The following is a 23726-nucleotide window of genomic DNA, read 5'->3' on the forward strand; positions in this document are numbered from 1 at the left end:
TTAAATGTGATTGTCGGCCGATACAGATCTCAGGCCAATTTATCGGAGCATTCCTAAAAATAAGGTATTAACAAATTAAGGAACTATTTACATTGGGAATAATGGTAATGACCTGTTTATCGCCAAAAAATGGCAATACAAATGGAATAAATGGTAAAATAATAAAACAAAATTTTCACGTTTAGTTAGAATATAACCATTTATAATAATTTTGACTCTATTCGTAATCATTTTAGTTCTGTATCACGTTACCAATTTTGATTTGTTTTATTTTAAGTAACAAATTTTTTTTTATTTTTGGTTCAGGTATTTTGGTTTAGCTATTTATTTAGTTCTACAACATTAAAATAAAGCAAAGAGATACATTTTCAATTTCAATACATGAGGCTGTTTGCATTCAAGCATGCCAAACAACAATCCCCACTAACAAGAGTCTTCTAGTACGTTGTGTTGCTCTGGTGCAGTGTGTCTACAGATGAATGTCTGTAAATAGGGCTTCACTGCAATAACAATGACTTTTCAATAGATTTTCTGCATTTCAGCATTTAAAAACAAGAAAGAAACAGCTAGAATATATTCACAGGGTCCATTCATTAGATCAGCAAGGTGCTGGAAATCCAATAAATGGAGAGGAAACACAACACACTAAGAACACATCAATGTGAATCTAATAACAAGCTTCACAGACAATCATATTTTTTTATATTAGCTCTTTGAGATTCACCCAGTATAATACACTTTTCGATTAATTTAATCTGGACTATAAAACCATATTAAACACTAAAGTCATACTTAACTCAATGAATAAAACATAAAGCAGTTTTGAAGTCAAGTGTTGCAGCATTTATTCAAACACATTCCAGCAGAATATTCAGCTCTGTTCTGATGTAATGCCAATGCAGTGTCCTTTTTGCAGCCGGAGAGGAATTCATTCCCTCAATAATGGACCCTTCACTACCTTTGATTGAACAATTCCATGACTTCTCTGGGAATTATCCAGAGATGAGCGCAACAAGAAAATAAAAAGGGAAACATTCTGTAATGTATTGTTTTTGCAGTGTGGGGGCAAGAAAGAAAGGAAGAAATAAAGAAGGAAAGAAAGAAAAGTCAAGGTCTAAAGAGGCCTTTAAAAATAAAGCATCATTATTTTATTTGTTTTAAAGAAAGAAAGAAGGAAAGAAAGAAGGAAAGAAAGAAAGAAAGAAAGAAAGAAAGAAAGAAAGAAAGAAAGAAAGAAAGAAAGAAAGAAGGAAAGAAAGAAAAAAGGAAAGAAAGAAAGAAAAAGAAAGGAAAGAAAAAAGGAAAGAAAGAAAGAAAGAAAGAAAGAAAGAAAGAAAGAAAAAAAAGGAAAGAAAGAAAAAAGGAAAGAAAGAAAGAAAAAGAAAGGAAAGAAAAAAGAAAAGAAAGAAAGAAAGAAAGAAAGAAAAAGGAAAGAAAGAAAGAAAGAAAGAAAAAGGAAAGAAAGAAAGAAAGAAAGAAAGAAAGAAAGACAGAAAAAAGAAAAAAGAAAGAAGGAAAGAAAAAAAGAAAGAAAGAAGGAAGGAAAGAAAGAAAGAAGGAAAGAAAGATAAACATACATATATAGATAAAGAAACATAACAGTAGTTTCTTCTGCACACAATCAAAATTATATTGCATAAGGGGGCTAATAATATTGACCTTAAAATGGGTTTCAAAATATTTAAACCTGCTTTTATTGTAGCTAAAATAAAACAAATCAGCTTTTCTCCAAAGAAAAAAAAATATTAGAGGAAATACTGTTAAATTTCCTTGCTCTGTTAAACATCATTTGGGAAATATTTATTAAAAACAAATTCTCAGGAGCGCTAATAATTGACTTTAACTGATAATCGTTTTGAATAACCGTGATTACAATTCTGACCAAAATAATCGTGATTATGATTTTTCCCAAAATCGAGCAGCCCTGTAATACACACATATATGAGATTGTGTTATGATAAATTGAGGTTATGTTGACACACCTGGTCAATGACAGATTCCAGCGTGCTGAGGAGCAGGAATCCACGCCCGCGCACCAGATACTCTCCCAGGGCCACCATGTGACTCTCCTCCTCATCCTCCGCCCGCTGCGCCACCGCACTACACAGCTGGTGCACATCCGTCAGGAACTCCCGTGCCAGGGTGTTACTGGCTCCACTCATGTCCGAGCTGTGGAGGACAGAAGACAGAATAAGTGATTACACTGCATTGTATATGATTCAAAACAAAACAAGGTGATCAAGCATTTGCTAGTTCTAAACTGTGCACAAAATAATTGGCCAGAGGAGAAATGGTCGTGCCAAACTGTTTTTTTTGTGTGTGTTTTTTCCTTCACTTTGGTCAATTGGTGAAGTTTTTTTCTTGCCGCTGTCACCACTGGCTTGCTTGGTTTGGGACTTGTGGAGCTGCGCATCGATGGATTTGCTCTTCAGTGTTTGGACTTACAGCAGTGCAAATTAAACCACACTGACTGAACAAAACTGAACTTAAACACTGAAAACTGGACTGACACAGTTTCAGTTTACTAGAACTTCTGTGTTAAGCTGCTTTGACACAATCTACATCGTGAAAGCTCTAGAGAAATAAAGATGAATTGAATTGACTTGCATTTTAAGAAAAAAAATGAATATACAGTATAATTATCATCAACAGCACCTGCTAGAGTCTTCCCACAATCTCAAAGCTTTGCTTTAGTTTCAGATGCATTGCAGTTCCCTTTCTGTATAATATAACCAGTGTTAAACAAGTGAAACTGCTGTTTCATGTTCCATAATTTCTTCATTATCTAAATATAAATGAATAAACTTATGAATCTCTTATGACAGTATGTTGCAATCTATCACAGATCTTTCACACATTCCAGCTTCGGTTTAATTGTTAATGAATGAAAATGGCTTTCTCTGGGCTGTTTTAAGAAACTTCTCAAGACTGATCTTTTAACCGTTGCTTTCAACTTAGATTGATTTCTTTTCAATGATTACTTAATCATCCAATTGTACTGAATCATTCACATTTTATTGTTTTATTTATGGTCTTTTTGACTGTTCTTATTGTTCTGCTTTGTTTGCCTTGTAGCGCTTTAAATCTGAGAAAAGCGCACTACGAATAAAATGTATGATTATTATTTTTATTAAAAATAAAATGCACAGTTCAGTTCAAAATGCTCTTTCTGTCATCATTTACTCATTTCCTTCATCTTTTAGATCGGAGTTTCTATTCATCTGTTGAACACAAAAGAAGATATTTTGAAGAATGCTGTAAACCAGTAGCCATTTACATCTATGTAAATATTAAATTATTTTCCTACAATGCAAGTCAATGGCTAGCGGTTTCCAAAATTGATCAAAACATCTTCTTTTGTGTTGAACAGCAGAAAGAAATTCAGACAGGTTTAGAACAATTGAAGGCTGTGAATATGAATACATTATTATTATTGGATGAACTATTCCTTTAAAATGAATTACACCATATTTCATGATATGAAGATCATCAAAGCAATAAAAATGTAATACATCTTCCAATTTGGTTTTCCCTCTTAAGTACATTAGAATGATTTTATATAGGAGTAATTTCTGATTTTTCTGGGCGGTAAATGACAATAACACATTTCTACCTTCATTTACAGAAGACACTTAGCAAAATATCATTCAGTGTAATGGTTTGTACAGCAAAAATCTTGTCAGTCATATGTAAAACAGAAATCTTTTCATGTCGTATTAAAAGATTTACAGTTTTCCCCTGTAACGCTCATTAATTCTTTTTTTTTTTTTTTTTAAGATTGGCCTCTTTTATTAGATAGGACAGTATTGAGACAAGAAGCGAAGTGGGAGAGAGAGAGAGAGAGAGAGAGAGAGAGAGGGTAGGGTAGGGTAATGTCGTTGAGCCGGGATTCGAACTCGCAACGCCCTGACGTGCTCTTGCACCATATGTCGGCAAGCTAACCACTAGGCTATTGCGCCGACAACGCTCATTAATTCTTACTGAAAATCTTTATATTTTGCCACAATCCTTCAAAAAACTGTCAACGAGAAGATTAATCATTTAAAGGGCACCAATTTTACTACGTTTTTAAGATTTAGGATGAGTCTCCAGAATGTGTCTGTAAAGTTTCAGCTCAAAACATCCATCAGATTATTTATTAGACCTTTCAGAACATTAGAATTCTCCGCTTTGATCACACTGTAGTTGTTTTTGTGGCCTGTGCCTTTAATAGTGGTTCTCCCCGCCCACTGTTCCTCTGTGCCTGTCAGAGTGTGCCTCAATCTCCGCCTCGACTGCGACAGATAAACAGCACAGTGACAAACACGAACACTCTCAGAAATAAAGGTACAAGAGCCGTCACAGGGGTGGCACCTTTTTTGAAAGGTACAGATTTGGACTTAAAGGGTATATATTGGTACCTCAAAGGTATAAATTAGCACCTAAAAAATTTAAGAGGTGCTCCTTTGTACTTCTTAGGTACTAAAATGTACCCTTGAGATATTAATAAGGAGCCTTTAAGTACAAATATGTACTGACAAATTTTGTTGTAGAAACCATGACATCTAAAGTTACAAATAATGACACATCTTACTAGTGACCATGTGCTGAATGTTAATCCACCACCATCTACACTTTTCCAAGAGTGGATAAAAGACTTCCTTTTAGTCTGCTATGAAAAGTCTGTGGGATGGAATTTTCAGGTAACCGTTTTCCACATCTAGCATGAGAGCTTCTGTTTAATCCTTCATATAATCGCCAGATAAACGCCAAATTTAACACCACGTACACCATCGCAAACGGGTTTGCACTGAGTAAGCTAACATCGCTGCTCATGAAAAGACCGGTATTGCTATTAACATGACGTATGCATATAATAAGGTACAGTAAATGTCAAACATCAGTGCAATATCAGACAGCACCCGTGAGAACAGCACAGTTATACCGTTAACAGATTCTTTCATGTCCAGCAGTGTGTGCAGGGCCGGTGAGCGCTCCGTTTATCTTTTGCTCACTCAGTTATGTTAAAAAAAAACTATTTTCTTGTGATAACGGGATTTCGTTGAGACATATTTTCCTCACGCATGCAAATAAATATTTTTTTTGCTTGTTAGTTTGATTAGTTTTGATTTCAAATGCACGAAATATGTTTGTATAAAACATCTAGTAACGGTGCTTATAGGTGCGACCAGGGCCGGCGCGTCCATAGAGGCGAACTAGGCGGCCGCCTAGGGCGGCAGTATAGAGAGGGCTGCATCCGCGGCACCTCCCTTACCACCCGCGTCCTCAGTTATGTCCGCGACACCTCCCTCACCACCCACGTCCTCAAATATATTCGCGCATAGACGACAGAATAGAGAGGGCGGCGTCAGCAACACCTCCATCAGCACCCGCATGTCCTCAGTTATATCCGCGCTTAGGGCAGCAGAATTGAGGTCCGCGACACCCGCACGTCCTCAGTTATATCCGCGCATAGGGCGGCAGAATAGAGAGCGCAGTGTCCGCGACACCTCCCTCCCTCAGCACCCGCGTGTCCTCAATTATATCCGCGCATAGTGCGCTGGAAAAGAGGCCGCGACACCTCACTTCATTTACATAACCGGTCACTTTCGTTTTTACATTGGGGTTGAGGGCGGCATGATCGTCCTCTGCCTAGAGTGGCAGTTCAGCTTGCTCCGGCCCTGGGTGCGACTAAATTTTGGCTGATGCACCTACATTTTTAAAGTTGAGAACACCGGTGCTACCAAGCAAAAAGGCTAATTTTGAGCCCTGTTATCTGATGTATTTGTTGTAAAATAATGAGTCAATGAGAATGATCAGTCACACACAATGTTGTTGCTGAGTTCATGCACACACACACAGAGCGCACATGTTTAATTTTGCAGTGTTTAAGCAAGCAAATATGACCTGCTAATGTCCAAAATAAACCTGATATAATGTCCACAAACTGGGATTGCAGCATCTTCTTTTTTACAGTAATTGTACTGATAGGCGGCTGTGGTGATAAAGACTGTTATTCATCACAAACATGCTCTGATTTAAAAACATTTCAAACTTGTAAAACTCACTCTTGATCACATTTGCTGATGGTTGATGCTCACAGAGAGCTGAACAAATCTTTTAGTCCCAGTTGATTTGCGCACATCCTGTCTTGGTGATATGATTATACGCATTACTACCGAGACATGTTAATACGCAGCTGTCAATCAATTTTGTGGGCGGGGAAACCGCACTCCTATATCACATTGCGGTCGGCCTCAAAACGGTAGGGATTTAGATCCTATTTTAATGTAAGGAAATTTCAAAAAAGAGACTTATTGTGTTTATATCACTCCAATAAGACTGTGGACACACTACACCTAAACGCAGTTTTGTCCAAATAGCTTATAAAGAATGATTTTCATCATAGGTGCTCTTCAAAATATTAGAAAATACCCTTATTCCTTGATATATAATACAAGGTCAGAATAAGTGCAGAGATTGATCATTTCACATGCATTTTCTATTTTATTGATTAAAATACACAAGTTTGACTTGGATGCCTACGAACCCCTTTTACAAGATCTAAAATTAGTCTCTGATGTCTCTAGTGTGTGTGTGTGTGTGTGTGTGTGTGTGTGTGTGTGTGTGAAGTTTCAGCTGAAAATACAACACAGACAATGTTTTATACTTCTTTAAAACAGCCCCTTTGATGCAAATTGTGCCATTTTGTGACTGTCGCTTTATATTCAAATGAGATTGTACTCTTTTCAAAAGAGGGCGGAGCTATTAGTGCCTGTGTGTCAGCATAGCAGCAGATTCAAAACTCTAATGGCAGCAGCTGCTTCTCACTCAGGGTTGATTATGCTAATGAGGGAGAGATGGTCACTAGTGGGCGGGGCACATACAAAATGGGAGTATGTCAATCAAAGAGTGTGCAATTAAATGAATTAATTTGGACCATTAGAAGCTGGTTATATCCACACACTTCAGCCAAAGAGATATCTTTGCATAAAAGCCCTGCTTTAAAGGCCTTGCTATTGCTTTTTATATTTTCATGCAATTATGCAGTGTTTATGTCTATCAACAGCACCTAAATGAGACTAATCCTGTAAAACATTCACTAGATTTTGGACCAGGTGTGTTTACAAATGTATGTTAGTGATCAATGGCTCAAAAACACTGGACGTCTATTTGACCAGTGCAGCTCAATTATATCATTAATGCAGCTGACCTGATCAGTGAAATTTAATTTATGGTGTGCCCACAGACTATGTAAGGCCTGACAGGAACTACAGTGATATTACGCAACAAGATTAGGCTTCATGGACACGGACAGCAGATCCTGTCATCAGACACGCACACAGGAGTACAGTATCACATCAGGCAGTTATTCCATCCACCACATCAACCTCTGGATGGCATTTTAGCCAGCTCACTTTCTCAAACCACAGCCTGTAGAACAAACTGACTCAATGAGTGCAAGAATTCCTAAACACTGACTGTTTTCAATAAATATGCATCACATTATTTTTACAAATCAAAATAATAAATGACATTTAAAAAGGAAACAGGATCCTTTCATGATACTTCACATAAAGACCATGATAGTTTTCATATTAAGGCTGAATGATTTGGTAAAGATGGATTTCAACGTGGAGGGAAAAAACCCCCAGTAATTGTGATTTACTATGGGGAAATAGATTTTCAGTACTTTGGCAAATTGTAATGACACAAAATGATAAGATATGACAATTAAAATAATAACACCAACAATATATTTCATATAAATATAAAGTAATAACAAAAATAATAATAACATAGTAAAAAAAATTATTAATATTTATTAAATGAATAATAAATATTAAATAATTTCAATATTAAATAAAAATACTATACTTAATAAATAATAATAATAAATAAACATTAAATAGTAGTAATAATAATAATAATAATAATAATAATATATATAAATATTAAACAAAAATATAAAATAATTAAAAAAATATTATTAATAGATTAATTTAGGAGCTAAGCGAAAAAGAAAATGAATGAATGAATAACAATAAATATTACATAGTAATAATAATATATTTGATAATATAAAAAAATAACATTACATAAAAGATAATAATCATAATAACAATAAAATATTAAATAATAGTATTATACTTATTAAATAATAATAGTAATAATAATATATTTAATAAAATATTAAATTACAATATTATATAAAAATTATTATAATTATAATAAATATTAAATAGTAATTATTTTATAACAATAATAAAAAATATAATAATAATAAAATTTAAAATAATATTATATTTAATAATAATAATAATAATAATAGAATCATAATAAAAATAAAGTATTAAATAATATTATACTTAAATAATAATATATTATTTAGTAATTATTAAATAATGACAATATTATTAATAAATAAAAAAGATAATCATAATAGCAATACAATGTTAAACAATAATAGTATATCTAATAAATACTACTACTAATAATAAAAATAATAATTAATGTGGTGATAAATATTAAACAATACCTATATAAAATAAATTAATAATAATAATAAAATATGAAATAATAACAATATGAAGTAATAGTAATTATAATAACAATAAATATAAAATAACAATACATGTAATCCCTTTTGTTAATATAGATTCTTATTTATAATGCATACATATTCTCCAGAAAAACACTGAAATACTTTAACATGCATAAATGATTACAAAATTATATAAAAGCTGACAAAATTATTTTATACACAGACTAAATACACAATATTATTAAAGTAATATAGTCTTTGCATCACAGCAGCTCCACCACACCCACCACATCACATCTCAACACTGTATAAAAGACACGCCTCTTTTAAATCTACAGCCTCTAAAACACACACTGACCAACCTCTTATATCCAGCCTGCAGTGGAACTCAAGCTCTCCGCCATCGCCGCAGTTTTTCAGACACATACGCTACACATGCTCAAATGTCTCCGTTAAACCGCAAGAATCAAACCTGCGTCCGAGCGACTCCACCATCCACTAACGACTAAATCTTCTGTGCTGTTCCCTCAATTCCATTAAATCGGAATTTCAGATGGAAGCTTTCCAGTTTTTGAGTTGATCAGTGCATCACATGAAAGCATGTGATGTCACATGGTCGCACAGGGGCAGGCTGCAAACTTCAGCTTTAGCCTAGGGGTGACTTGGAGTAATTTGATTTTGTAGTAAAGCTTGGGTTTGAACCTGCTATTAAACAGACACTGAAACAATCCTGTTAAGCTCTGAGGAAAATCATAATAAAAAAGACTACTCTGTAAATATTCTATTAAGCTACAAGATCTATTATAAGTTTTTGATGTCCCTAGAGTGTATATGTGAAGTTTGAGCTCAAAATACCACAATGTTTCATAACTCTCTGAAACGGACCCTTTTAGGCTTTTATATGCCTTTTTGGTTCGCTTTAAATTCAAATTATGCTTTTTTTCAAAAGAGGGCGGAGCTACAAATGACTGTCAGCATAGTGGCAGATTCAAAAACAAGATTAATGTCCTATGCTAATGAGGGAGAAATGTTCACTTGTGGGCGGGGCTTTACCCCTTTGATGACACGTATAATGAATGTTAATCAGTGTTTCATCTAGTGTGATTATAAAAAAACTTCATGAATTTTTTTTTACCATTGGAAGTTGGTTATATTGACAGACTGTTGGCATAAAAGTGTGTTTAAATCCATTAAAATTATTTTTGCATAATAGGTGCCCTTCAAGCTGAATTTTGTAAAATTAAAAAAATGTGTTTAATCCTGATTAACCTTTAAAAATAAGTTAAAGTAATGATTTTATGATTTTATTGTTACAAAAATCACTATGATAATGGGTTGTGATGATTTGTCATATCATTTTTACAGCATCTCTTTATAGTTCTATAAAAGAGCAAAGCAATAAACATAAAAGCACTTAAAAAAAAACAAAAAAAAAACAGATATTTTGTAAATCAATATTACCGCAACAAAGAAATACCAAAGAAGATATTTTGAATCAATAACATTGGACTTGATCAACTTTCATTGTATGATCAAACAGGACATTATACGAGTTTGGAAAGGAAAAATGAAATGTTGGCTTTAAACTAACTATTTTAACTATTTTTTTAAAATCTAACAAATTTATTCTTTTATTTTACTTTTTTTTTTAAGTAATTTTGTCAAAGTATTATACAAAGTATTAGACAACAATATAATAAGATGGCAGTTTTTTCCCCTTTTTAATGAACAATTTAATGAAATTAACAATTAAATACACATTAACAATTTAATGAAAACCTGAAAAATTATGAAAAATATTTTGAGGTGAATCATGTCATTATGTCATGATGATTTTACAATATATAAATCATAAAAATAAATATTAATGTAATTATAAATATAAAACATCAATAATAATAATAATAATAATAATAATAAACATAATAATAAATATTGAACAGTAATAATAACCATACTAAAAATAATAACAAATATTATTTATTCATTATCTCATTTTCCTTTGGCTTGAGGTTGCCACAGTTGAATGCACTTACTATTATTATTATTATTATTATATAATTATTATTATTGTAATAAGTTTTTATTTAATATTGTTATTGTTGAATATTTATTATCAAATATATTATCATTATTACTATTTATTTTTTGTATTATTTTATTTAAATATATTATTATTATTATTATTTTATATTTATCATTATTATTGTAATTATTTTTTATTTTATTTTGTTATTATTTTATATTTTGTTATCAAATATATTATCAGTATTACTATTTATTTTGTATTATTTGTATTATTATTCAAATATATTATTATTATTTATTTATTATTTTATAATTATTAGTATTGTTATTATTTAAATATATAATTGTTTTCTATTTATTATTATTTTAAATATTTTTTATTTAATAGTTATTATTTAATATTTACTATCAAATATATTATCAGAATTACTATTTATTATTTTGCAGTATTATTTAAATATATTATTATCATTATTATATATTAATTATTATTATTGTATGTATTTTTTATTTAATATTGTTATTAATTAATATTTAATATCAAATATATTATCGTTATTACCATTTATTATTTTATATTATTATTATTTAAATATATTATTATTATCATTTTATATTTATTATTATTATTATTGTAATTATTTTTAATATTGTTATTATTTAATATTATTATCAAAAATATTATCATTATTACTATTTATCATTTTGTATTATTATTATTTAAATATATTATTATTATTATTATTATTATTTTATATTTATTATCATTGTAATTTTTTGTATTTAATATTGTTATTATTTAATATTTATTATGTAATATATTATTATTGTTATTATTATTATTAATTAAAAACCACACAGAAATGCCAACTGGCCAAGCCGGGACTCGAACCAGCAACCAGCACTGTGCTGCCCCATAAAAAAATGTAAATAATAATTAAAAAAAATTGAGAGCCTTTTGTTAATAAAGTTTCTTATTGCAAGTATAGGATTATTATAAATTATAGGTACATTACAGCATTACATCGTGCACTGCATATATATAAATAGACTGTATTATTCATTCATATAGCACTGCACACCCATTTTATCAATATCATTATTGCTATGCAGGTTAATAATAAACTCATAAGTTGATATGCTGTCCCACTTTATCATTATCTCTCGCTCTGGTTTTTTTTAAATGTGCCTCTTGAGGACAAAAACAAATAATAGAGCCATTGAAAAAGCCCGGAAATCACATGAGTTTGAACTGGAACAACAAAAGAGGGAATAAACGAAGCACGATTTATTTTCTGAATGAACCATTATTTTAAGAGATGAACTGCTTTATGATCTCAGTCAAGGCAGATATAGTGAAGAGGTCAAAGGATTTGATCTGCAATAATCATGCGCTGATGCATTCACATCAGACGGGCTGCAGCTCCTGTGTCTCAGCTCAAGTTCCAGGAACGGCACATGATCACGAGATAAAGATTAGGAGCTGAGAAAACACACTTAATTGAGCGCAGGGCACGTAGGCATTCGGCCAGACCAAAAAAAAAAAAAGAAGAGGAAGGCTTTTCATCGCTGGCCTCAAACGATCAGCTTCTGTCAACACAATGGCAATTAAAATCAGCTCTAGTTGCTGGTTGCTATGATTCGCAGTTCAATTCCGCAGAAAAGTTCAGCAGACTGTAATTGGGCATTCAGATAAACTACACACACACACATAAACAAGAACTGCTTAAAATAACTCAAGCATGATGCGGGGACTCAGTGTTTTTATTCTGTGGCCGAAAAGTATTGATAAATCTCAGAACATTTGAACAATTGAAAAGACTTTAGGTTATCCAAAATTCTGTGACACATTTACTCATCATTCATTTATTAGTTTTCTTTTCAGCTTAGTCCCTTTATTAATCCGGGGTCGCCACAGCGGAATGAACCGCCAACTTATCCAGCACGTTTTTACACAGCGGATGCCCTTCCAGCCGCAACCCATCCCTGGGAAAACATTTACTCATCATAAATTATTATTTATACAACAGTTCTGTCTGGTTCTCAAATCTGATTGGCTGACAGCCGTGCGATATTCTGCAATATCAGAACTCCTACAGCCTCTTTACCCTTTGTGTATTACTCCACCCACATACAGCCAGCAGAAAGCAGACACTACAGATCTAAAGTTTAAAAGATGCACACTCAGCTGTTTAAATGTCAGCTTATGATTTGAATCCGGATTAAAGTAGTTCCTCATACAAAAGGGTTTTTGAGACTCTCCATGTTTGATTTTAATTTTATATACACAATTATGCCGTCAAACTGTTGTATAAATGCAATATCACACGAGTAGCAGTGCGATATGGCTGTATATTGGCACTGGTGGGGGCACAACGCACGCCTCCCACCAGTGCCGATATGCAGCCATATCGCACTGCTACTCGTGTGATTTTGCTCATTTATATTAATCAGGGTTCTTGCACCATTTTAAAAATAAAATTTAATGCTTTTTAAGACCTCAACAAATATAATTTAAGACCCAAAAATTTCTAAATTTCTTCGGAATAGGCGACTCAATTTAACATCCTTGTTGGATATAAATGAATTGTGCCTCGTCACAGTATGGATAACACACAGCACCTGCCTTTTGGGTGTCTGGCGGTGAAATGAAACTGTTATAGCTGACTGTGAGGTGGCGTCTGAACTAGAGCTGTAATCGAGCCATAAAAGTAAGACCCGATATGGCCCGAGCTCAACAAGTATATATTGATTGGCAGCTTTTAAAAAGCCCGAACCCGTTTAAAGCCTGACATTATTCATTATTACACACAGCTCTTTTGCCTTTTACATGAATGAGTCGTTTATATGTGTTAACACCACTTATTCATAACAGGCTATAGGCCACTTAGAAGTTGGAACAAAAAAAAAAGTCCTCTGTAACATCACAACATTTCAGCACTCTAAATAGGTCTCGGTACATTTACTGAGCCTTTAAATTGGCCAACACACCAATAAAAAAATAAATAAAAGTCTTTCTTAACAAACTAAATTAATATAAATGATAAATGATGACGGGTTTTTGGCAATAATGAAATTAAAATAAAGGCTCTGTGGGATGCCACTTCTCTTCACAATCTGCATTAAGGTGATGGTGAAGCTGAATAATAAAATATTAATACCAACATTAGCCTATATACTCTGTCTACTAAGGGTGTCACGATCCTCCAAATCCTCGATTCGATTACATTTTCGATTCTAAAGTCACGATTCGATTCGATTTTCGATTATGAATAATTAATTAATTAATAACGAATTAATTATTAGTAGCCTACTGTTTAAATTACCTGACTTGCATGGTCTTTGTTTTACCCATAAACAAATCATACAGTAAATGAATAAAGGCAAGTTACACACATAATTACCACCTGTCAATCACTTTTTCTGTGGGACTCGTGAATAGGCAGTGATATGTGTCGTTATAATGGCGTCGGTAAAAAAGGTGCACAACCAACTGGAACCAGCCAACAGTATCTGAGGTGTTCGCTAAAATGACAAAGTACAAGTGTGAAAGTAAAAGATTGAAGCAGTCTACTGACCCGCTGACTGCCTGGACCCGCTGTCTGTGTGTGCGTCTGTGTCTGTGAGAATGAGTGTGTGTGGTCAAGTTATGTGCGTTTTCAGCAGTAGTGAGGAAGGAGGGCTGCTCAGAAATGCTACACGCCAGTGTGGATGTGGATCGTTGTCGTTCTAAAATGCCATTTAAAAACAAAGACATATTAGTGTAAACAAGGCCTGAGTGTGTACTTTTCGCGATCGGATGTGCAACAGGTGCGGGGCGGAGGATCGCGATGCGCCCATCGTCTATCAACCCAACCGTAATATGTACATAGCAGAGCTTGCAAACTGTGTTTTTTTTTTTTTTGTTGACAACACAAACGTTGTCAACATAACTCTCTGGAAATCCAAAATACTTCCACACCGGCGACTTCATTGAAAGAGGAGAGGGTTCTGTCGACGGGTCTCCTGCATCTGCAGTTTAACAAGCACTTCAACAATCCTGTTTTTTTCCCGCTTGGCAAGCCAAGCTGACGTGACATGGGGGCGTGGCAGCATCGACGATTCTATTTTTTGATTCGATAATCGAAGTTGTGCATAAATTTCGATCAATTTCGATTAAAAATCGAAATCGTGACACCCTTACTGTCTACAATATGATTTTATGGTTTCATTTTAATATTTAGTTATAATGTGAAATTCCTTTACTCATCAAGATTAGGCTACGTGTTTTTGTGGAGGAACATTATTGAATCCACTGTAGATGGCTTTAGCGCAGTCCTGCACTCACTGAGCAGCACTGAACACCCTCTCACTGCTGCTGCTACTGGCCGGGATGCATACTGATCTGGCTCATTTAGCATGTTTTGGATTGTTTGTTCATCTTCCACCAGTCAAGAACATTCATATTTTCCCTGTCAGCTCGCTGGACATTGCTGTTTAGCGCTCTACCGTAATACACAGTGTATAAGCGGCCACCGAAATACCTTGGCGGCTAGAATGACTGTTCTTATTGAACATCAGCTAGGCTGACCGCAGTCAAAATTCACTCTTTTTGACTTCTCCGTCATTATTGGTTTAATTTTTACAGGGATGGACGGATTTTAGTATTATAAAAATGATTTGATTACTTTTTTTGCGCTAACCGAAATGCATGACTGTTCATTTACTGCGCAAGCCTAAGCCCGGCCCGACCCTGTCTACAATGATAGAAATTAAGTCTGAACCCGTCGAGTTCGGGCAAAGATCTTCAGCTCTGGTCTGAACTAGTAACATTGTTAGGTCTAGCTACAAACAATGCAGGCATTAACCTGGACCTGCTTTGACCAACGTTAGCTGCTGCAACATAAGTTACCGCTAGTGTTTTCCTCCTTTCATGTGCGACTTGACGGCTTTGAGCCCCATGGTCCCTAATGAAAAGGTATTTTTGCAGAATTTACACATTGCCTCATTGCCACGTTGTTAAATTTAAACTTCCCATCTTTGCCTTTTGAACCTCACCTCGACAACCGCGTAATGACAGCACGCAAGTGCAGACTGACGTAAGCATCTGTAGCCGACCTACTGTAATAAGCTAATAAATCACGGAGACTGTCATTTCTCTCATGTTTCACACATACTAAATTAATCAACTATTAGATTTTTACAGTGGACCGTGCTTCCCTATCGTCATTAAGCACACCGGCTGAAAATCTAACACTTACAGCCACTTTACAGTAAATTTAAGACAATTTAAGACCTTAACTTCCCGGATTTTAATTTCAGACATTTTAAGACTTCAAGGACCCGCGGGAACCCTGTTAATAAATGACGTTTAAATATTTCTGTTTGTTCTTGAAACTTTAATCTTGGCCCTATTACATTTACATTGGAGCCTATAAAACTATGACATGGAAAACTATGACATATAATGAAATAAAAATAAATAAAATCAAATATAAAGTACAAAGAAGGAAGAGCTCCATTTATTTCTCCAGCAGTGTTTCTATTTTCTGCTCTACGTCTCCACACAGAAATAAAGAAGTATCTCTTTGTTTAGTGATTAACTGTACTGTATCTTTGGCATGCTATGAATGTCTCTGCACGATAATCCATGACATTTCTTTATGTGCGTGAGTTTCCCTTCAGAAATTACACTGCGCAATCAATCACGCTTCTCTCAAATAACTACGCTTAGATTCAAAACCATGATCAGACGATGAAAAGTACAGCTCACTCCAAACATTTGAAATTAGCGTCAGCTCATGTGTGAGTTTTGACCAAACATTATTATGCAACAGGAAGCTCACACTCCAGACTGTCGTGCAAAAGCTCAGGGCGATTTGCCAAGTAATAATGTTGAAAATAATGTTCAGTTTTTCACACAGACCATTCGTTTCAGTTCATAAGACCTCCACGTATCATCAGAAGCAGTTTTTTTAAATGGATAAATGCTCTTTGCATATATCCGAGTATGTGTCTTTCAAAGTCAATGCATTACAATTTAAGAAACACCAAGAATCACACTCAGCTAAAAATAATTTATGTTAAACTAAAAAAAATATGCATCATTTTAAAGCAAGTCTAACAATAAACAGTGGCTCACAGCCCTCAAGAGTGAATAAAGATCTCCTATAGTGAATCACTGTGTTTCTGCATTTAGTGTATACATCATCTAGATGCACTGTCTGGGACGCATCGTCAGTGAGTTATCCTGGGGTCACTGGGTGTTTCAACATCAGACACCCTCGCCCAGATGACCCAGCTGAGGTTCATCAGTCCCCAGCTTGCGTCCCAGTAGCCATCACTCACAAATGAGTCCTCTCCATCCATAGCCATCTTGTGGCTTTCTCTGCAGCCTCACAAACAGACTTAACGGCTCTCTTCTTAGTTGCTACTGCAAGGCCTTGTTGGTTGAAGACTTTACAGGGTGAATGCCCTGCAAACCTTTTACAGCCCACCCCTGTTGGCTCACAGTGGGTCTTCCAGCCCCCTTCCTGGCACTTCTCCACTAGCTCCTTGTAGTTTGAGCGTTTTATTTCCTTTGCCTCTACCATACGCTCTTCCCAGAGTACGGGGGGTTTAAGCATAATCAGCTGTCTTGTTGCCTCAGAAATAATAATTATGTCTAAAACCTTAAAAACAAAAAAGCTGGTCCAATGAGACTCAGGGGCGCATGGGATATGCATGCGTTTTGAAAAATACACTGGAAAAGGGTTTCTCATAAACAACATACAGTATGACAATTAGCAGATGTTGTGAGGAAATGTTTATACAGTTTAAAATATGAATATTTTTCCTTTCAGAAATGTACGACTTTCCCAGAGGACACTTTTATTCACCCCCAGAGCGCTGTGGGGCACTTTTGGGATGTGCTTTATTGGACTTGTTTTGGACTGATGAAGAGAAACAGCCACCTGCTGCTATTGTAGAACTGGAAAGAGCCAGGACATAAGATGCAGACCGACAGAAGCGTCTGTAGCTGACCAACCGTAATAAGCTAATAAATCACGGAGACTGTCATTTCTCTCATGTTTCACACATACTAAATTAATCAACTATTAGATTTTTACAGTGGACCGTGCTTCCCTATCGTCATTAAGCACACCGGCTGAAAATCTAACACTTACAGCCACTTTATGGTAAATTTAAGACAATTTAAGACCTTAATTTCCCGGATTTTAATTTCAGACATTTTAAGATTTCAAGGACCCGCGGGAACCCTGTTAATAAATGACGTTTAAATATTTCTATAAAACTATGACATGGAAAACTATGACATATAATGAAATAAAACTAAAAAAATCAAATATGAAGTAAAAAGAAGGAAGAGCACTTGTCTTGTTGCCTAAGAAATAATAATTATGTCTAAAACCTTAAAAACAAAAAAGCAGAAGTTATGAGGAAATGTTTATACAGTTTAAAATATGAATATTTTTCCTCACAGAAATGTACGACTTTCCCAGAGGACACTTTTATTCACCCCCAGAGCGCTGTGGGGCACTTTTGGGATGTGCTTTATTGGACTTGTTTTGGACTGATGAAGAGAAACAGCCACCTGCTGCTATTGTAGAACTGGAAAGAGCCAGGACATATGTACAGTTGAAGTCAGAATTATTAGCCCCCCTAATTATTTTTTCCCCAATTTCTGTTTAACACAAAGAAGATTTTTTTCAACACATTTCTGAACATAATAGTTTTAATAACTCATCTCTAATAACTGATTTAGTTTATCTTTGCCATGATGACAGTAAATAATATTAGATTAGATAATCTTCCAGACACTTCTATACAGCTTAAAGTGACATTTAAAGGCTTAACTAGGTTTATTAGGTTAACTAGGCAGGTTAGGGTAATTAGGGAAGTTATTGTACAATGATGGTTTGTTCTGTAGACTATTGAAAAAAAACATTTGCTTAAAGAGGCTATTAATTTTGTCCTTAAATGGTGTTTAAAAAATGAAACTGCTTTTATTTTAGTCTAAATAAAATAAATAAAACTTTCTCTAGAAGAAAAAAAAAATCAGACATGCTGTGAAAATTTCCTTGCTCTTATAAACATAATTTGGGAAATATTTTAAAAACAAAAAAAATGAAGGAGGCTTAATAATTCTGACTTTAACTGTATGTAATATTGCATCCTTTAGAAAATATGGTCCCACTTTTTATTATAGTCCCTAACTACTATGTACTTACATCAAAAAATAAATACAATGTACTTACTGTGTTTATAATGTAATTGAGAACACTTGTGGTGCTTTCGAGTTGGGATCTAGGTTGGGTTTTGGGCAGGTTTGGTGGTATGGGTAGGTTTAAGGGTGGGTTAAGGTGTAAGGAATGGTCAACAGTGTATTTACAAATGTAATTACAAAAGTTCATTACAGATGTAATTACATACAGGTATTTAATCAAGCACAAGTACACAGTAAATACTTGTATTTACACAATAAGTACATTGTAACAAACTATTAATTCCAGTGCATATTTGTTAAGGCCACTTAATATAAATGGGACCGAAAATATTACTTCAAATGAGAGATTTGTGAGGGGTGTACTCATATATGCTGATCACTGTATATATCGCAACATATTCTGGTATTTATCATGATAAGATATCACCCTGATACACACCCCTAGGATGCCTTAATGGTTTAATTGTCATTTGTGTGTGAACTAACCCTTAAGAGCAAATAATAATGTTTGATGAAAACAATCCCTTTTAAATAATGCATGTGTCAGATCTAGACAGAACTGCACTGCTGATACCTGAAAAAGTCACTTAAATAGCAGTGATCTGGATCATCGTGCATGTTAGGGGTGTGCAACATGGCAGTTTTTGATGGTGGATGATTAAATTGTCTCGATGATCTGCATTTGAAAGAATATGGTAGTCACATTGTTTAAACAGGAAATAAAAATGGCTATAAAATTATTTTTTGAAGATAATTAAGTATTTGCTGAAGTACATTGCATACAAGTCAATGCAGATATGAGAACAGAAGAGGATTACAGACGCACAGTGTGAACAACACTATGTGACACGTTTTCCTGAGCCTGATGACATGTGCATGTTTGACATGTTGAACAGGTCTTCAAAAATCTGTGTGTGTACGGGTGGCCTGCACGTTTATTTTGATAATCAGTTTAACTAATTGTCTGATCATTCAGTTTTTCTTTTGGATATTTTTAGATCATTTTGTTTCTTTTGTAGGTACTTTTCTTGTTGTTTTGGCCTGTGTCCACCCTGATGACATGCTCCCTTGCTGTTTCCTTAAATATACGAAAAAATCTAATAATCTACATCAAGTGAGAGTCAATGTTTGGTTGTCAAGGAGAATTTTTTTAAAAAAATCAAACACCACAGTTCATTTTTTGTATCGTTTTGACCACAGACTCGGGATGTAATCATGTAAAAGAAGAGAGCTCACCAGAATTTGAGCGCATCCTTTGCTCTGGGGTCACTAAGGTGTCGCACACAGTGAAACGTGCACAGAAAACTCTCCAAGCACTGAAGACTGACCTGAAAACAGAGAAAAACAATGACATTTACACGGTGAAAAACTAAATATTCATGCTTACTGTATAGTGCAGGACTAGTTGAACACTTTTAAATAGTCGTTTAATTTGAACATTAGTAATGGCGTGCTAGAATTGAGCACCAGAATCTTTGCAATGTGAATTTTTGTTGCATATCAAACCATATGTAAATATTTTTACACAAGCAAATATATACAGGACAGTTTTGATCAGTAAGTCTTTTCCTTCATTCACTGGAGCAGTGAACGCTCAATGCATCCAAAGACGTCTCTGTTTTTGCTGCCAGCCTCCATTTACTGGAACAGACACAAAATAATCACATTACATGGAGCAACTTCCACTCACATGAGGGAGTGAGTAAGAGGCCAGACGCAAGGAAACACACTACACTGCTGCTGGGACATCTATAACACTGCCCTGAATAAATTAATCTCACCAAATCTGTTGTAATATGAAGAAGGGTCATACTGCAAAAAATAATTGTAACAATAAAAACTACAAATATTTTACATTTATATTATGAAAAACAACTGAGAATTAAAAATATATTGTTTATATTATACAACAGCTATATATCACATAATAATAAAAGTCCTTTTTATTCATAAATAGTAATAAACTAACAATAACAAATACACTTATAAAGAACAGAGTCTTTTATACAATTCTTTAAGGAAATACAAATAATAATAATGACAATATTCCATCATTTAAATGATAAAATACCTATACATCTAATAATCCAATAATAATAAAAACCAGTCATTTTACTCCTTAATAAAACCGTAATTAACAAATTAATAATAATTCCTTACATTTATATGGCGCTTTTCTCGAAAAAAGCACTTTACACACTGGGGGGAATTTCTTCATCCACCACCAGAGTGCAGCATCCACCTGGATGACGCGACGGCAGACATTTTGAGCCAGATGACATACCAATCACCAGCTGATTAGGAGGCCAGGATGGACAGAGGCCAGTGAGCAAATTTGGCCGGGATTTTTAATGTCCACAGGTTTATCGTCTCATACGAAAGACAGCGCTCACTGCGCAGTATAGAGTCCCCATCACTATACTGGGGTGTTAGGACCCTCACAGACCGCAGGTTGAGCACCCCCTGCTGGTCTCACTAGCACCACTTCTGGCAGCAACCTAGCTTTCATGGGATGTTCTCCATCCAGGTACTGACCATGTGCAGGGCTGTTTAGCTCTAGTGGAGAAGCAAGTGTGAGTTGCACAGAACTAGCTGCCGGCCGGGGAGGAAGGGTATGATAAATGTGCAAAGAACAGCCTACTTCAGGACAATTAAGAGATTTCGGCAATTGTTTAGTCTAAAAAAATAAATAATAACATTATAAATTTAAATAATAGAATATCTATACATCTAACAAATAATAATAATAATAATAAATAATATTAATAATCCTCTTCTTATAAAACCTGTCCTCACTCCCTCAATTAACCTCCTGTAATTAACAAGTCAATAAAATAAATAAAAACTAATAAATACATGTACAAAAAAACTAGACTATTTCAGGACAATTAAGACATTTTATCAAACTTTTAGTCAGAATTAACAGTAATAATAATAGCACTCCATAATTTAAATAAAATACCTATACATACAACAACAATAATAATAATAATTTTCTTCCAAAACCTGTTATTTTACCCCTCAATAAAACCATAATAATAATAAATGTGCAAACAACAGCCTACTTTAGGACAATTAGGAGATTTCAGCATTTAGTTTAAAAAAATATTAATAAAAAATAAAATATATATACATCTGAAAATAATAACAATAATAATAATAGTAATAATAATAATCATCATCATCATCATTTGCTTCTTACAAAACATGTCAGTTTATGCTCTCAGTGAAACCGTAATTAACAAACGGTAAACAAAATAATGATAATAAATGTGCAAAGAACAACCTATTTTAGGACAACTAAGACATTTCATCAAACATTTAGTCAAATAAAAAAATAAAAACATTCCATAATTTATGATACATATTTGTAAGTGATTATACATCTAATAATAATCCTCTTTTTACAAAATTTACCACTCAAATAAACCAATATTTAAAAAGAAATAAAATAAATGTGCAAAGAACTGCCTATTTTAGAACAATTAATATATTTAGCAAACATTAGTTTAGCTAACATTCCATACTTTAAATATTAAAATGCCTATGTGTGTGAGTCACAGTCAGAAACCGTAATGAAACTTAAGGAATGTCTAATCTTCACAGGATTTCCACCTGCTGATGGTCATCTGACCTTTTTTACTAGCAATTGTGGGGGATGTGTGTTAATTCCGTCGCAGCTTTTACTGATCCTCCAGCTGTCACACTCACACACTCACACACACACACACACACACACACACACAGTCACACACAGTCACACACACACACACACACACACACACACACACACACACACACACACACACACACACACACACACACACACACACACACACACACACACACACACACACACACACACACACACACACACACACACACACACACACACACACACACACACACAATAGAACTGGTTGAGTGTGCTTCAGTAATCCACAGCTTCAACAAAAGCATCTGACTTGGGGACAAAACACTAGCGGAGTGACATGCTCTGATCAAGCGTTCCACAACTGTACTGAGACAGACAGACTGTCCTGCACCACTTCCAGACTCCTCACTGAACTCCTGAAGACATCTAAAGTGTCGGTTTCACAATGATGGCAAAATATTGATCCTTCACTCAATCAATCAATCAATGTCTTTTGTCAAGAATCACACCATGTCACACTAATCAACCACTGCTACTGAATAAAACAACACTAAACAGTAACAATAACATCGGTTTAATCAGAAGCATCACTTTTATTTGCGACAACATAGAAAAAAACAATTGCAAGAGAAGAAGGAAGTTAACTTAAAAATGAGAACAAACAATTTAGACAATAATTTCTCAGCATTTTGTTCTAACTGTTCTGTTTATGTTATGTTTAATTTAAAAATGGAAAAAAAGGATTTTAAAGCAAATTTAACAATTAAAATTCCACAAATTTAAATTACAAAGAAACAGAAAGTAACACTTTGCTTTACATTTCTCCAATAATTACTTAATTTAACATAAAAAAATAATGGTAACACTTTTTAAGTCACAATTCAAAGTATTAGGAAACCATTAAGTTACACTACTGGCTTTATACACTACTAATTTGCTGTTTCTTAATAGTTAGTAAGGTAGTAGTTGGGTGCTGTGTTGGATTGAACTCATTGTCATGTTCAAGACACCAGTCTGAGATGATTCACTAATGAGCCCAAAGTGTGCAAGAAAATCTCCCCCACACCATTACACCACCACCACCAGCCTGAACCGCTGACACAATGCCGGATGGATCCATGCTTTCATGTTGTTGATGCCAAATTCTGAGCCGAGCATCTGAATGTGTCAGCAGAAATGGAGACTCATCAGAGCAGGCAACGTTTCTCCAATCTTCTATTGTCCAGTTTTGGTGAGCCTGTGTTAATTGTAGGCTCAGTTTCCTGTTCTTAGCTGACAGGAGCGGCACCCGGTGTGCTCTTCTGCTGCTGTAG

At 34.3% G+C, this 23726-nt stretch overlaps 1 protein-coding gene across 6 annotated transcripts in view; it reads right to left on the reverse strand.

Moving 5' to 3' along the window:
- The window catches only part of lyst (lysosomal trafficking regulator), a 192206-nt gene that overhangs the window by 133419 nt on the left and 35061 nt on the right, over nucleotides 1-23726 (reverse strand). For 4 of the 6 annotated variants that reach the window (XM_021472744.3, XM_068218743.2, XM_073920308.1 and 1 more), the window contains 2 exons: nucleotides 19995-20086; nucleotides 1983-2169 (listed from right to left, as the gene is read on the reverse strand). In XM_021472744.3, the coding sequence (XP_021328419.1) occupies nucleotides 1983-2169; nucleotides 19995-20086 (279 nt within the window). Of the gene's footprint in view, nucleotides 1-1982; nucleotides 2170-8886; nucleotides 9068-19994; nucleotides 20087-23726 lie in introns of those variants that run through there. The other 2 variants (XM_073920311.1, XM_068218744.2) reach the window with 1 other exon arrangement.

Source organism: Danio rerio, chromosome 13 (assembly GCF_049306965.1).
Source record: "Danio rerio strain Tuebingen ecotype United States chromosome 13, GRCz12tu, whole genome shotgun sequence".
Classification (NCBI taxonomy): Eukaryota; Metazoa; Chordata; class Actinopteri; order Cypriniformes; family Danionidae; genus Danio; species Danio rerio.